The 17089-nt window shown below is 45.2% G+C and overlaps 1 protein-coding gene and 1 long non-coding RNA gene across 4 annotated transcripts in view; one reads left to right on the top strand and one right to left on the bottom strand.

Moving 5' to 3' along the window:
* Nucleotides 1-17089, top strand: part of TMC5 (transmembrane channel like 5) — a 73464-nt gene that overhangs the window by 34404 nt on the left and 21971 nt on the right. For 2 of the 3 annotated variants that reach the window (XM_020281294.2, XM_075995136.1), the window contains 7 exons: nt 5261-5360; nt 7433-7520; nt 7944-8192; nt 10408-10559; nt 12239-12383; nt 13946-14101; nt 16880-17031. In XM_020281294.2, the coding sequence (XP_020136883.2) occupies nt 5261-5360; nt 7433-7520; nt 7944-8192; nt 10408-10559; nt 12239-12383; nt 13946-14101; nt 16880-17031 (1042 nt within the window). Of the gene's footprint in view, nt 1-3122; nt 3433-5260; nt 5361-7432; nt 7521-7943; nt 8193-10407; nt 10560-12238; nt 12384-13945; nt 14102-16879; nt 17032-17089 lie in introns of those variants that run through there. The other variant, XM_075995137.1, reaches the window with a different exon arrangement.
* LOC109729559 (uncharacterized) lies at nt 768-16884 on the bottom strand. Its single transcript, XR_002221605.2, has 3 exons — nt 16291-16884; nt 13883-13951; nt 768-10022 (listed from the first exon to the last, which is right to left on the bottom strand). It is a non-coding gene; the product is annotated as an uncharacterized LOC109729559 (long non-coding RNA).

Below are 17089 nucleotides of genomic sequence, written 5' to 3'. Positions count from 1 at the left end.
GAGTCAGGCCTTGTCTGCAGGCCCCTACATGCCCTCAGCTTGGCTACCTCATTAGGAAGCCTTTCTTTCTCCCTGCGTCCGTGCCCCAGTGCTGGGGAAGGACTCTGATCAGCCCTACTGGGAGCATATGCCCACACTTGGACCCATCGTTTTTACCACAGGGGACGAGACCGGGTCACCTGTGTTGGTATGGATGAGGTGCATTGATCAGAATTTTCCTCAATAATCATACAATTATTATGACAGTACAGTGTGGAAACAATCAGACTGGGGGAAGATGGAAGGCTTTGAAATCGGCTAGGAAGCTCTCTATGTATTGCTGTGCAAAGCGATGAAGGTCTAATCGGAGGCAGAGACTGAGACATGAAAAGGAAGCAACAGAGGAGAGAGCCAGGAAATGCTGGGGCCAAAAGCAAGTCTGTAAACAACAGCGAATAAACCGATAGGGTCCTTTATGCACTAATGCACATTGAGGGACCCCATGACTTAAAACACTCTCGCCTCCCATCCCCAGAGCCAGTGTGATAACCATAGCCCCAGCCTTCAAGAGCCCTCTAGAGGAGGCATATAGCCTTCTTGAGAGGTAGATGTTGCTACTTGGGAGGGAAAACCGTGGGGATATAAATGATCACACTCTCCATTTGGTTCCCGCTGGCACGGAGAATGGCTTTAACTGTCAGAGAGAAGAAAAGCCTTGAAACTTGGTAAGACTGCTCTGTCTGGCCAACCCGAAGCTTGGGGATTATGTGAAAAGAAAAACCACACACTCCTTTTTTCATTCTTTTATTCAACAACAATCAACACAGAAGATTTCTGTGACCAAGTGTATGGAGGTTTCTCCCCACACACCGAGCAAACAATCAATTCTGCAGTGAACACCAGCTGGGCATGCTCCAATTCAATTCTGACACCCCCCGGAGACAACATCAGGTCCCACGGGGGAAGGCTCAGTCCCACCAGACTGCCCGCAGCTTCAGACACCAGTTGAAAGGCCTCTGGAACTTCTGACCAACTGGCGTTAAGTTAGAGTTCCCATGAGCCCCTCCCTGAGTTTGATTAATTTGCTAGAGCAGCTCACAGAACTCAGGAAAAAAAACACATTTACTGGTTTATTATAAAGGATGTCACAAAGGATACAGTTGCAGAGGTGCATAGGGCAATATATGGGAAAGGGGTGCAGAGCTTCCATGCCCTAGAAATAGAGGACTCAGAGATGAACCTGGCTGTCTTCACTGTTTTGCTTTGTGTTAGTTTTGATTCTCAAACCATGTACAATAATGGATAGACAGCGTCGTGATAAAATGCATTAATAGCTTTGATTGATTATGCTGTTCACCTAGGAAGCACCTGGCACATAGTAGGCACTCATAAATATCCATGGATGAATGAATGGATGGATGATACATCACCATCTTATTACAGGAAAAGGCCAGGGTGAAGTGATTAAGAGCTCATTGGCCGGGCGCAGTGGCTCACGCCTGTAATCCTAGCACTCAGGGAGGACGATGCGGGCGGATCACTCGAGGTCAGGAATTCAAAACCAGCCTGAGCAAGAGCAAGACCCCATCTCTACTAAAAATAGAAAGAAATTAATTGGCCAACTAAAAATATATAGAAAAAATAGCCAGGCATGGTGGTGCATGCCTGTAGTCCCAGCTACTTGGGAGGCTGAGGCAGGAGGATCGCTTGAGCCCCCAGGAGTTTGAGGTTGCTGTGAGCTAGGCTGATGCCACAGCATACTAGCCCAGGCAACAGAGGGAGACTCTGACTAAAAAAAAAAAAAAAAACAAACAAAAAACAAAACAAAACAAAACTAAAAGAGCTCTTACTTTGGGTTCAGATGTTCAGATCAACCTGGGGTTGACTCCGGCTCGACTACTTGCTAGTCTTGTGACCTCAGGCAAATTACCTTGTTGAGACTCAGTTTTCTTAGCTATAAAATAGGGTTGATTGCAGTACCTACTTCATAAGGTGATTGTGAAAGTCAAATGTCATACTCTGTTTAAAGTACTTGGCCTGTAGCAGTGGCAGGAATCGTTATCATTAATTACTGTTGCTGGGAGAAGGAGTACTGCAGTTCTAGCCCAATCCTGCCAGTTAGGGAGAGTGCGAGGGGGAGGGTGGTTCAGTTCATCTGTCTGCACCTCAGTTTCTCCAGCTAGCCAATCAATAACTTGGCGGAGGTGATTTTGAAATCAGATTTACTGGATAGGAATTGTGTTCAATAGAACAGTGGCTTAGCAATAAAGGGGTTTATGCTTCCCGTGTCACAGGGAGTAAGGAGGGAGTCCACAATCTCCAGCCATGATGCCCGCAAGGAGCCGCAATGAAGCTCCTTCCATAGCTTCTTCCTCCACCGTCCTTAGCAGGTGAATGTCCGTCCCCTTGTTTTCAAAATGGCTGTGTCCAGACATGACGGAGGAGAAGTGTTGGAGGGCAAACTGTCGCCTTTTAAATACCATTCCTGGAAACCACATGTCTCATTGGCTAAAACTGAGCCCAGGGTCCACCCGGGACCACAAAGGAAGCTGGGAGAATTTTAACTGAGCATGGTGTCCACCCAGGAAATGAAGCTTCTGCTGGTATTAATATGAGAAAAAAGGAGAATGGATACTGGAGGCAGACAATAGCAGTGTCTACCCCTAAAACAGGCAGGAGAGGATAACTGTATCATTATAAATCCTCTGGGACTCATATAGGCATGTAAAAATTACACATATAAAATATAAGTCTAGGCCAGTGGCACTCAATTAAAAAAAGAAAATCTTGCCCTTTGATTATGAGTCATTTTGAAGAACCTCTTCTGTTTCTAGAATCTTATTGTCTTACATGGAGATTCTGTTTCTGATTTCCTGCCTAGCTACCAAGACAGAATTCTCTGCAGAAAAACACACCTCCTCCAGAGAAGACCCCTCTGGGGGTGCATGTGGGGAGTTATGTTGTGAAACGTGTGGGGCGGGCTTTGGTGGTCTCATCCAGGCATTTAAAAAAATGTGAATGGTGCATCCCTTTGTGGCTACCGTCACTTTCCCCCGGGAGTGCCCAGAATGCCGGTGTGACTGCTGTGTGAGGGCTTTGGAAGCCCATCCCGGGGAAGAACAAGGCTTTGCAGGAGGCAAGAGATGCTGTCTGAAGACTACGGGAATGAAATTGTCATAGAGGTTGAGAATGTTTCATCCGGGGTCCAAAGCCATCCATCCTCAAATCAGATTTATCAAGAAAAGGCACGGCTAAACTCAAGCTTCAGCATGATTTCATCACTGTCTGATATCGACGTGACAGACTCTCAGGTTTTCTGCAAAAGGAATGACAGGAAGGGTAACCGATTGTTACGGTTTTCAACATCTCTGAATGAGTCGATTTCTGAGACTCTTCATAGCCCAGAATGCGTGGGTGTGGACACTCCCTGTTCTTCACGTGAAACCATTCAAGGTAGTAAAACCCTGGGGAAGAGAGGTTAGGGAGGTGGCCAAGAAGGCTGCCAAGTTCTCCACAAAGTTTTTTACTTTTAAGACATCCAGTAACGTGGAATGTTTTGTAGGTGAACTAAGAGGACCCTGGGGACGAAAAAAGGGACCACTTTGAGAACACTCTACTAACAGAGCTTACCTTGATCAAGCTTATTTCATGCACCTGCTTTTTGTTATCCATCACATTTGATTTTGTTTACTATCCACACTCTGTAACTTTGAGGCAGGCACTTCCATTTGCTTGATGAGGAAGCTGAGGCTTAGAGAAATTCAGTGACATGGCAGATCTGGGACCCAAATGCAAGTCTGCCTGATTCCCAAGCCAGAGTCCTTGCCACTGTACTGTCCCACTTTGGTTGGATTCCTCATCCTGGCTTCAGGCGACACAGATAGATAGGACGCCTCTTGCTGCCAAGTCTATCAGGAAACCAGGTCTTAGCTGAGACCTCCCATCCTCTCTGCTCCCAACACCAACAGAGATGATGCTCCTGTTGTACCTCCATAATATTCCAGACATAATGTCTAACAGCCCCCAGTGATTTCTGGGAGAAGAGAAAAATCCCAGGGAGTTTAGCTCTTTTGCTGAAGAAGGTTGGGGCATCTCTTCTCGTGCTGCTGTCTCCCTGCATCTCTGCATTTCCCCCTCTTCCCATCTTCTTTTGTCCTCTCCGTTTACTCACCCTTCCTGCTCAGGAGAGACACAAGTTCCTCGTCTCCAGCAGAGTGACGTGGTGGCCCTCTTTGAGAGAGTTCCCTTCTACCTCAACCATATCATTAAGATGAATGCGGCACTCCCTCATGGAGTTTCCAGCTCAGTGCTGTGCACAAGGAGCCAGCCTGCTCCCTCTGTTCCTCAGCCACCCACTGCAGGTCACTCCCCCACGGGACCCCAGCTAGCTCCCTCCTGGTACAAGATGGTGACGGCGTTCCAGGCTTGACATGCAGACACAACAATATTCAGAGGAAGAAGGACCTGTCTTTTTCTTGCTTTTTGATTTTTTGGAGAAGGAAGAAAGCTTTTCCAAGAAACTTCTCAGCAGACTGCCCCTCAGAGAACATTGGCTGACACTGTGTCATGTGCCTGTGCTGAAACCAGTCATCTACACTGGGTTGGGGGGGGGGGGGACAGAACTACTGGATTGGCTTGGACTCACTGAGTCTAAGACCTGCTCCTTGTGCCTGGAGATGGGGCCACCCCCAAGGAAGCTCAGTGCCATGTAAGAGAGGAGGTAGATTTCTAAATACAGTTGGGATTCTATTAACAAGGAGGGAATGACTTTGGGGTAGGTGACCGGCAGCATCTGCCACCATTACCAAAAATGTGAATGTGAATTAGTGGTAGAATAGAAGGGGGTCCCACAGTTATGTGGAAGAACATATAACAATAGTCAAGGAAGGTAAAGAAAGCACTTGGGCTGGGCTTGGGGGTAAAAGGAAGCAATGTGGGATATTAAAGTGAGAGTGAAGGGGTAGGCTGACCAAACATGCAGGATCTTGTTGGCTTTGGAAAATGTTTTTTTTTTTTTTTTTTTTGGTCACAGGAAAGAGAAAAATATTGAATTGAAATAGAGTGCAACCATTCTCATTGGCTGTAGCTTTGAGCACATATATATCTTTTTGTTGTTTTTCTCTGTGATCTTTGGGATTCCTGAGTCCACCTAATCTTCTTTCCTTGTGCTCTTATAAAAATACTCCCTAACTTCAGCATTCAGCACCATATTTTAAAATGTTATGATTCTGTTAAAGAAAAAAGAACTGAAACTCCATTTATTCCCCCCCACCCCCCACAGGACAAAAGTTAATTGCATCTCTGATACCCATGACATCCAGAGACAGAATTAAAGCCATCAGGAACCAGCCAAGAACCATGGAAGAGAAAAGGAACCTTAGGTATGGATGGAAGCACTTTCTTCTTTCCCAGATTTTATGTGAACCTCAATCTTCTATTTTTGCCCCATCTCAAAGAGATAAGAAATGCATAAATGCAAGGGAAGAGACAAATCTTCCTTACAGAGGATTTAAAATAATCTACATAGGTACTCCTGTTTCTAGGAGCTGGGGCTTAATTTCCACCCCATGGCTGGAGTGTGGGCTGAGCTTGCTGTCTTGCTCCCAAGGAGTAGAGTATGGAAGGAAGGGGAGCAACTTTCCATTGGAGAAGTCTGGCTAACACTGCCTTGGCCAGGTGCCCAAGGTTAATGTCCCCAGAGATAAGCCATTTGATGAGAACGACATGTTCCCTCTGTGGTATTGTATCCTAAGACCCATAACCCTGGTCAAAACAGGGAAAAACATTAGGCAAATTCCAACTGAAGGACATTCTACAAAATACTCCTTGAAACTAAGTCATCAAAAACAAGGAAAGTCTGAGAAACTGTCCTAGCCTAGAGGATTCTAAAGAGATATGACAAGTAAATGCAATGTGGTGTCTGGATGAGGTTCTGGAATAGAAAATGGACATCAGTGGGAAAAATATTAAATTTGAATAACCTGGAGTTTAGGTAATAACAATGTACCAATGTTGGTTTCTTAGTTTTGATTAACTTACCACGGAAAGTGAGTAGTATATGGGAATGCTCTGTAATGCCTCTGCCCCTTCACTGTGAATCTCAAACTACTCTAAAATAAACAGTTTACTTTAAAAAAAAAAAGGAAGAAGAAGAAGAAGACTATAGGAGATTTCTAAGCCCAGGAATTGAAAACCAAGGGCAAGGGCTGTTTTAGCCTTTAGATGTTACATTAATTCTTCCTCAATCTTTTTCTTTTTCCTTTTTGTAATTTGTAATAGTTGGAAGAAACTAGCAGAGTGGAGGCAACAATGGCTAAGAAATGATTTAGGGATTTAGTTTATCCTGAGGTTTCACAGGTAAATTTCAAAGCCAGGCAGGGATTTGTCAACGAGTAACTCATGAATGTCCGAAAGAAAGTCAGGCCCAATCAAGGTGGAAAGAGATTGCAAGGGGAGGACCAAAAAGGTCTGGTCTGCCCCAATCTTCTGGGGCAAAACAGGGGCTAGGGAGACTTGAGCTGAGCTTTGAAAGATGGGGCAGGGGATGATGGGCATTTGAGGTGGACTAAAGAAAGCCAGGAAAGGACCAGAACAAATTAGATGCAGTGAGTTCATGGAAGGATAATGCCACCAACTGTGACTGTGTCTTTCTCAAAACCCTCTTCCATTTCAAACTCAGTGCAGCTCCTGTGTCACGGAATAAGGGCACCAAAGACCTTACTGTAGGATTTCTCAACCTCAGTACAGCTGACATCGTAGGGCCACATGGGGCTGTCCTGTTCCTTGCAGGGTGTTTAGTGGCATCACTGGCCTCTACCCAGTAGATGCCAGAGCAGTTTGACAACCAAAAAAGTTGAAAACTAAAAAACCTCCCCCAGTTTGACAACCAAAAAAGTCTCCAGGCATTGTCAATTGTTCCCCAGGGGGCAATATCGCCCCAGGTTAAGAACCACTGACTTATAGGGACACTCTTCTCGCCAATGTTATCATTCATATCCTCCTATTTTCCCTTTGCTCATTCTGTTCCAGCCTGGCCTCCTTGTTCTGCCTCCACATGGGGCTTTGTGTTGGCTGTCCTATATGCCTGGGGCATTGCCTTATCCATACAACTAGTCCTTCCTCTCCTTTAAACAGGGTGACCTCAGATATCACTGTATTTCAAATTTTAATACTGTCCCCCATCGTTTCTCATCTCTTTACTCTGCTGTTTTTTTCTGTTTCCTTCTAATGGTACAAATCACCTTCTAATATACTATATAGTTTACCTGTTTTATTATCATGTTTATTTGTTGTCTTTCTCTTCTGAAGAGGATGTTGGCTCCATGAGCCAGAGAAATTGCTCTTTTACCTACCGCCTGGAACCATGCCTGGCACATCATAGGCGCTAAGGAACTATTTCTTGAATGAATGGATTATAGCATTGGTATGTCTCATCTCCTGCTTTTGCCCACAGGAGAATAGTTGATAAAGAAAAAAGTAAACAGTCCCATCGTATCTTCAAGCCCAATTGCTGTGCTCAGTGTCTAGACTCCATTTCACGGGTAAGTTGGCCTTTACTGCAGTCAGGAAAATGGGCACAGCAAGAGGGTGGAAACAGGGAAGGAGACGGTTGAAGATAGAGGGGACCCAAGGGAAAGAGGAATTGAAATTCAGGGCGATTTCATGGCCCAGAGCCATTGGGTCCAGAGCGGTGTGGAGAAGCAAGGTGGGCTGTGTGCGTTGGCCAACTTGGCCAGCGTGAGCGGCACCTTCTTAGACAGCAAACATGGAAAGTTAATAATGTCACCACCTTAGATGGTAGTCATGAGGATTGAATGAGATACTATTTGTAAATGTTCCTAGCACCATGCCTGGCATGTCGTGGTGCTCTAGAAACGGCAGCTGTTTTTGCTATTAGGGTACCTATTCTCAGTATACGTTTGTTGAGTGACTATTAAGCCTCTCACTTTGCATCCCAACTCCAGACTTACCAGAGATCCAAGAACAGCCTGTCGGAACTCCTCAATACCGTCAGCCTGTGGCAGAAGACTCTCAAGGTCATCGGAGGCAAGTTCGGAACCAGTGTCCTCTCTTATTTCAACTTTCTGAGGTGGCTTTTGAAGTTCAACATCTTCTCGTTCATCGTGAACTTCAGCTTCATTGTAATCCCTCAGCTCACCGTGGCCGAAAAGAACACCCTTCCATTCACTGGGCTGGAGTTTTTGACTGGGGCAGTAAGTTTTCTACTTCCCTGACCTCCCAGTTCACCGGCTCAGAAACCCAGGGACATACCTTGCTGGTCATCCACTCAGAGCTCTCATTTTGCCTGGGGGTCGATGGATGGGGAAAGTGGGTGTTTAAAATGTTTTTTCCCCCAAAGTAATATATACACATCCTAGTGGCATTTCTGTCTCTAGAGGTAACTACTGGGCACAGTCTGTGCTGTTGTCCATACTGTTCTTTTTTTGGCACACATATGGACACATCTGTGCATGTACACAGAAGTCCTTTTCTTTTCTCACCAAAGATGAATTATTCGTTGTATTTTGTCTACAACCTGCTTTCTTTCACCTAACAATATGTAGTAGACAGCTCATGCTACTGTTTGTAGATCTACATTTTTTTCCTTTTTAATTTTTATCTCTGCAAAATACAATGCTCCTTTTGAAAAATTCCTACTATGGAAGAGAATTAAGAAAAAGTCCATTTTACCTTTCTTCCTTTGTCCAACTCCCCAGTTTGGGATGTATCTTCGTAAACTGTTTTTTCTTCCCGTATGGACATTGATAAATAGATAGATAAATAGATAAATAGATGATAGATACATAATCATTATTTTAAAAATAAAGGATAGGATTGTACTGCAAGTCTTATTTTGCAACTTTTTTAGCTCACTATATATCTTGAACATTTTTATACATCCACATTATTCTTTTTTAACAGCAACTATAGTTTATTTACCCAGCTCCCTATGGAAGCATATAACCTCTGCTTTGTGTGTTTACCTTTGAGAAGAGATTTCTGCCACTGAGATGCTATAGAGCAGTTTCTATAACTACAGCCCGAGGGCCAAATCTAGCCTGTCTCCTGATTTTGTATCCCCTGAGAACTGAGGTTGGTTTTTACATTTTAAGTGGTTTAAAATGATTCAAAAGAAGGATAACATTTTGTGAAACATGAAAATGATATAAGATTCAAGTTTCAGTGTCCATAAGTAAAGTTCTTTGGGAACAGGGCCACAGACATTTATTTATATGTCATCTATGCTGCTTTCACGATATAACTGCAGTAGCTGATGCGTATGACCCACAAAACCAAAGATATTTATTATCTAGCTCTTTATTGAAAAAGCTTGCCAATCCCTGCAGTAGATTGTTCAAAGTAGGGTTCTTCCATTTGTCTTTTTTTCTCTTAAAAAAACTTTCCTTGAGTAGATGCATTAAAATGGGATTATTGTGTAAATTTTCTCCTTCATTTTTTCTCATTACTATATTTATTTTATATATTCGTATATAGGGAGCATTTTACTAGGAAAAATTTCAAACATACAGAAAAATAAAGAGCAATATAATAAACACCCATCTGCCTACTATGTAGATTTTAAACTGCCATATTTGTTTTATCTTATTGTTTTTGGAAGCATCTGTAAAATAAATTACAGATATCAGGACATTTTACTCTGAAATTCTTCAACATGCATCTCTGAAAAATAAGGACACTTTTCTGTGGTCACAATACCATTATCATGCCTAATGAAATTAAAAATTAATATCATCTAAAATCTAGACCATATTCAAATTTTCCCAATTTTCCACAAAATTTCTAATTATTTGCTTTTTCAGACCAGATTCATTCAAAGACCAGATTTTTGCATTCTGTTGTTTTTTTCCCCTTACAACTCTATTACTCTAGAATAAGCTTCCAGTCCTGGCACCCTTTTCCCCTGACAGTGGCTTGTTGCAGAAACCGACCAGTTTGTCTAGTAGTTTCCAACGTCCTACCTTCTGGAGCTGTCTGATTATTTCCTCGTGTTTCTCAGACTTGTGTTTCTGGCTCCTTATGCCCTGTGAACAGAAATGTAGACCTAAAGGTTTGATTTGTTTCCTACTTAGCAAGTTTGGCCATAATACTTAATAGGTGACAGAGGCGTGTCGTGCCCGGCTCTCCTGCTCTTGGTGATGTTTTGCTTGGTCACTGGGTGCAGGTAGTGACAGCTGAATGTCTCCGTTGTGAAGTGATGTTGGTTTGGGGTTCCCTTCCCAGTCTGAGAGACTAGTGACAAAAGGTCTAGGCTCTCAGTGGCCTCGGGTGCCCCTTTCGTGGAAAACCAAACATCTAAACTAACTGGCCCAAGTTTCTTGCATTCAGAAGAGGTCAACTCTGTCGACCGTAGTCACTTATCATTTTTTCAAGCGATCCACCTAACCTAGGGTTTATTGTCCCTTTCAGGGTTATTTTAGGGACACGGTGATGTACTATGGCTTTTACACCAATTCTACGATCCGGCACGGGAGCAGCGGGGTGTCCTACAACATGCAGCTGGCCTACATCTTCACAGTTGGCTTCTGCTTGGTTGTCTGCTTTTTCAGTTTGCTGTTCAGGTACGGGGTGTCTGCCTTTCCTGACCCTGGGGCTCACTTCAGATTTAAGCAAAAATCCAAGAAACTCGAAAATTACCCAGGAAACAGTTTCTCTGCAATTTTGGCTTTCTATGCCTTGTCCTGGAATATAAAATAAGAGTTTGGAAGAGAGGTTTTCGTGTGCTTTTAAAGGAATGGCTCAGTCTGCCAATACAGATGTGATGGTAAGGAGAGGATATGATGGACAGTGTCAGAGAGGAGGTATGAATGGAAAACACATGTGTGAAAAATGTTGAACCTCTGTGTTAGTTTGCTGGGGTGCAAAGCACCACAAACTGGTGCTTTATTTTCTCACAGTTCTGGAGGCCGGAAGTCCAAGATCAAGGTGTGGGCAGGGTTGGTTTCTTCTAAGGCCTCTCTTCTTGGCTTGTAGATGGCACCTCCTCCTCCTTGTGTCTTTACACGATCTCTCCTCGGTATGTGTCTGTGCCCTAATCTCTTCTTATAAGGACACCATTCATATTGGGTTAGGACCCACTTTAATGACCTCATTTTAAATTTAATTACCGCTTTAAAGACCCTGGCTCCAAATATAGTCATATTCTGACGTACTGGGGGTTAGGGCTTCCACATATGGACTTTAGGAGAGACACAATTCCACCCGTAACCACCTCACTGCCAGCACGTGAATTCAAACTAAAAATGAAATTTCGTTTTGTCCTATGGAACTAGGAAATGTTTTTTAAGTTGCCGTTACTGAGTGGTGGGAAATTTCACAACAGCAGCATCCATTCTATTCAGCATTTATTAATTATGTGCCAGGTTTTCCATGCTAAGTGCTTGCTTAGCCTGAGGTATCCCATAATAGTAACGGCTGCCTTTATCAAATGCTTGCTGCTCTAAATGCCGAACTGACCCTTGTGTAAGGCTGAATAATCTCCCCTCACTGCCCAAAAAGCCCATGTCCTTATTTCCGGAACCTGAAAACGTGACTTTACGTGGCCAAGAGATTTTGCAGATGTGATTAAGTATCTTAAAATGGCGAGAGGATCCTTGGTTATCCACACGATCCCAGTAGAATCTCAAGAGTCCTTATGAAAGGGAGGCAAGAGGTCAGAGAGAGAGAGATGGAAGAGGCTACTCAGCTGGTTTGAGGATGGAGGAGGTGGCCACAAGCCAGGGAATGCAGGCAGCTTCTAGAACCCAGAAAAGGCAAGGAAATGGATTCTCCTTCAGATCCTCCAGAAGGAACACAGCTCTGCCGACACCTTCATTTAGCTCTTCTGTAAGACTCATTTTCTGACTTCTGACCTCCAGAAGTATAAGATAAATTTGTGTTGTTTTAAGCCACTAAGCTGGTGGTCATTTGTTACAGCAGCAATAGCAAATGAATACAATTCTCATAATAACTCTGTGAGGTGAGTTATCTCCATTACACAGATGGGGAAAATGAGGCTCAGAAAAGTTAATAGGACAAAGATCCCTCAATTGGTAAATCCAGGATGGCAAGCCAGGCCTGACTGATCCCCAAGCCAGTGCTCTTAACCAGTATGCTGTGTCCACACACTCCATGCGAAACTTGGGGCTGATTCTTCCATGTTGCCTTCACCACTAATGACAGGACTGTCCTTTGTTTAATCCTGGACTCCCCAGTGCCTGCCGTAGTAACCCTTGTGTGTCTTGGTTTCTGCCTTCCCTAGCATGGCCAAGTATTTCCGGAACAACTTCATTAACCCCCACATTTACTCCAGAGGGATCGCGAAGCTTATCTTTTGCTGGGATTTCACTGTCACTAATGAAAAAGCTGTGAAGCTAAAACAGAAGAATCTCAGCACTGAGATAAGGGTAAGGCAAGCTCACTCTACCCAATGTCTTCCTTCGGCCAGTATCCTTCCCTTCTCCAATATGTCTGTAACTTTTCTTCAAGTAACGATGAATTATTGTTTTAATTTCCAATGACACTGACAAAAAATTTAAAATATTCATAATGCCTACTGCTGGTGATGATGTAGGGAAATGGACATTTTCACATCACATGGTAGCTTTGTAATTGGCACAACCTTTTTGGAGATCAATTTAGTGATTTATATCAAACTGGTAGATGAACATGCTTCTTGACTCCACAGTTCCAGGTTTAAAATTTTACTCTAGGCCAGGCGTGATAGCTCACATGTATGTAATCCCAGCACTTTGGGAGGCAAAGGTAGGAGGATCACTTGAGGCCAGGAGTTGGAGACCAGCCTGGACAACAGAGTGAGACCATGTCTCTTTGTTTTTTTTTTGAGACAGAGTCTCTGTTGCCTGGGCTAGAGTGCTGTGGTGTCAGCCTAGCTCAGAGCAACCTCATACTCCTGGGCTCAAGCGATTCTCCTGCCTCAGCCTCCCAGGTAGCTGGGATCACAGGCACGTCACACCACATCCAGCTAATTTTTTCTATTTTTAGTAGACATGGGGTCTTGCTCTTACTCAGGCTGGTTTCAAACTCCTGACCTCAAGCAATCCTCCTGCTTCAGCCTCCCAGAGTGTTAGGATTACAGGTATAAGCCACCACACCTGGCCTAAAACATTTTTCTGAAAATTAGCCAGGGGTGGTGGCATGCTCTTATAGTCCCAGCTACTTGGGAGGCTGAGGCAGGAGGGTCACTCAAGCCTAGTAGTCCCAGGTTGCAGTGAGCTATGATCATGCCACTGCACTCCAGCCTGGGCAACAGAACAAGACTCCATCTCTAAAAAAAAAAAAAGGAAAAAGAAAAAAATTTAAAAAGTAAATAAATAAATTTTTATTCTAGGGCAGTGGTTTTCAACCCAAAGCAATCTTGCCCCCCAGGGGGACTTTGGCAATGTCTGGAGACTTTTTTGGTTGTTATAACTTGGGAGGGTGCTGCTGGCATCTAGTGGGTAGAGGCCAGGGATGCTGCTAGATGTCCTACAATGCACAGGACAGCAGTCACAACACAGAATTATCTGGCCCCAAATGTCAGTAGTGCAAAGGTTGAGAAACCCTGGTCTATAGAAACAAACTTATTAAGAAGAGAGCAAGTAGAATTTATAAATAAAGGGGCTTGGACAAGAGGATTGCAGATGTTAACTTCTTCCTCCGTGTGGATACTCAGCCGTATTCTTCCAGAAAGAGCTCTATGACCTCAGTGTACTTTCCTCAAGAGATGGTTCTGATCTGTTAGTCCCATCTGTTCCTCTAAGACAGAAATGGAGTTTGTGGATTCTTGGCCCATTTGAGAGTCCCCCACTGCTGTCCCATAATCCATGTCCTTTATGGACTTGCCCCTCTCTCTCACCTGTGGGTTTGGGCTGGGTTTGTGTCTCTGGGTGCAGCAGGAGCTCACCTGGGGATCTTTGCTAGCTGTGGAGGGGCTCTGTGGGTTAACTTGACTTTCTTGCGTTTCCAGGAGAACCTGTCAGAGATCCGTCAGGAGAACACCAAGTTAACACTCCATCAGCAGCTGAGCCACTTCTCTGCCCACATGGCCGCCTGGACCGTCTCGGCCGGGGTGGCCATCGCCTGCTGCGTGGCTGTGTATTACCTGGCTGAGTACAACTCAGAGGTAACCAGAGAGGCAGAAACACAGGGGCCAGAGTGAAGAGAACCAGGGGAAGGGAGGGGATGCCGAGGGGGAGAGTGGTGTAGAGCCCGCTGCTCAGCCCAGTGTCTGTGGCCAGCAGCATCAGCATTAGAAGGGAACGCATTAAGAAAATGCAGGATCTTCCCCGCTGCCCCAGCCCCTGACCTCAGAAGCCGCATCTTAGCAAGATCCCCAGGTGATGGGTGTGCACAGTGCAGAGCGAGACGCTCTGGGCTAGTGGAGAGATGGGAACTTTGTTCACAGACCTTGGATCAAGTTCTCGTTTCTTTCTCTATTATTCTGTCCCTGATGCTTCTCACAGCCCCTGGCACAGAGTAGATACTCAATAAATATTGCGAACTGATGGACACTGGCAAGTGATTTAATCTTTCCGAGGCCAGGTTCCTTGTCTGTAAAACAGGAATGATTCTACCTACCTTTGTAGGCAGGTGTGGTAAGGACTAGGAAGAAATCACATGGTGGGTCCAGCCAGTGCCTGGTACCATGAGGGATAAAGAAATGATTTGAGGCCGGGTGTGGTGGCTCATGCCTGTAATCCCAGCACTTTGGGAGGTCAAGGTGGGAAGACTGCTTGAGGCCAGGAGTTTGGGATCAGTCTGAGCAAGACTCTGTCTCTAAAAAAAAAAATAGAAAAATCAGCCGGGCATGTGGCATGCACCTACAGTCCCAGCTACTCTGGAGGCTGAGGCAGGAGGACCACTTGAGCCTAGGAGTTTGAGGTTGCTGTGAGCTATGATGACGCCACTGCACTCCAGCCCAGATAACAGAGTGAGACCCTGTCAAAAGAAAAAGAAAGAAAGTTCCTTGATCCTACTACTGGTGTAAAAATTTTAAAGAAATTAAGTATAAAAATAAAAAAAAATAATAAAAAAGAAAAAAAAGAGAAAGAAAGAAAGATAAATAAACGAACAAACAAATAAATGAATGATTTGGGCTCTAAGACTAGTTAGTGGGGTGGGCTGGGCAAAGTAGTTTTTCTGTAGGTTTCAGCTTTCTCCTCTGGAAAATGGGGCCAATTGTATCCAGTTTAACGACCCCTAGAATTGCAGTGCAGGCTGGCCTGATTATGTCACTTTCTTTAATGGCTTCCGATTACCCTCAATATAAAACCTGTCCTCCCTGACATGACTGACAGATCTTTTAGAATCTGACTCCTGTCCACATCTCTGGCCTCAACACCCCACAACCGTACCAACAATACTAAACTGTATGTCCGTAGTTCCCTGAACATACTGTGTGTTTCCTCGTCTTTAGGTGGGAAACATGAAGTTCATTCTCCATCCCCTACTTCCTTTCATCTGGCAAACTCCTTAGCGTGGGTGTCACCTCTTCCAGAAAGCCTTCTCTCGCCATCACCACCTGCACTAGGCTGAGTGGGGTGTTTCTGCCTCTGCATGTCACAAGCAGCATTGAAAATGCCTGTGTATGTGTCTCTTTCTTCCTGGCACCTGGCCCAACACCTGGTGCACAGTAGGTGCTCACTAAATGGATGAATAAGTAAGAAGCCTACAAAAAAAATGGGTGTGTGATTATACAAACTTAAGGGTATGCTGTAGCCATATTAAGGTCTGCCCTGAAAGAGAGGAGATTGAGTCTCAGACTTCAGGGACCTGACACAGCTTACTTATGGTATAAGTAGGGACTAGGCAGCTGCAATTGAAAGCAGACTTCTAAGCTCTTTTATCGCTCACCTGAAATGAGGAGGGCCAGCTCAGGAGGAGAGAAGGTGGGAATGGAATTATTCCCTCTGTTTGAACATCTGCTCTGTGCCAGGCAGAATCAACCTCTTGCAAACCCTGGTGGTCACCATTCATTGGTGACTACAATTTCCTGGCAGCCCTGGGGCCAGACCTTGCCTTGTTTGATCTCATTTCATTCTTGCAATGTCTCTATGGGTTGTGTTGTCATCGCTCTATCTTACAGATGGGAAAGGGGGCTCAGAGAAGCTAAGCATTTGGCCCCAGACCTTGCAACTTTAAGTGTGTTTGTGGGGGATGGCATTTGAACCCAAGTTGCCCTGGCTCCAAAGATAACCGCCAAGAGTGCGAGTGATGCTTTGGAACCCTCTTGAAGTAGATGGAGGCTGGGTCGGGCCTTGAGGGGAGGAGGTGGGAGTGTGAGAATCAGATAAATCCCCTGGAGTCACTTACCCCAAGACTCTTGGCAGAGGGCAGCTCAGGCCCTACTCCAAGCCCAACGCCAGGGCACTGCATCCCTCCGGAGGTGCAGCGCCCCTCCTGTCCTCACACAAAGGTGCAGCGTGGGCTGGCAGAGGGGCCCCCTGCACCCCAGTTCAGTCCTCAAAGGCAGGTGAGGACTGGTGGAAACGAACAAGGCCACATGAGGAGGGGAGACGTTCCATGGATCGGTGGTATTTCCTCGTGCGGTAGCTTCAGTAGACTCTTCTAACCTCCAATAGTGAGGGAGAGCATCTTCATTGCCCCAGACTTTTGGTAAAGAAAACAAAGCCACAGAATGACTGTTTGAGCTCAGGCCCCTGGGTCAGACATGCCTTGGTTCCCATCTGCCACTTCCTTCTTGGGTGACCCTGGGCAAGCATCTTTGCCTCTCTGAGCCATAGTTTGCTTAGAACAGGCTAAGTGCTAAATACATAGTAGCTTGATAGTTAACCACAGCGGAGCTCCTTCTAGTGTTTTCCATCGTGGGGGCCTTCTCAGTGAGGCAGCGAGGGGTCCAGTGCACAGTCGGCATCTTGGTTCTCTCCTCCATCCCTTGCAGTTCCTGAAGACCCACCAGAACCCCGGGGCGGTGCTGTTACTGCCTTTCGTTGTGTCCTGCATCAACCTGGTCGTGCCGCGCTTCTACTCCATGTTCAGGCTGGTGGAGAGGTACGAGATGCCGCGGCACGAAGTCTACATCCTCCTGATCCGGTAGGTGATCTGTTGCGCCCAGCACCAGCCTCCATTTCCAGGGAGGGAAGTCGGGTGG

This window comes from Microcebus murinus, chromosome 19 (genome assembly GCF_040939455.1).
Source record: "Microcebus murinus isolate Inina chromosome 19, M.murinus_Inina_mat1.0, whole genome shotgun sequence".
NCBI lineage: Eukaryota > Metazoa > Chordata > Mammalia > Primates > Cheirogaleidae > Microcebus > Microcebus murinus.
This window is presented reverse-complemented; position numbering and strand designations above follow the sequence as displayed.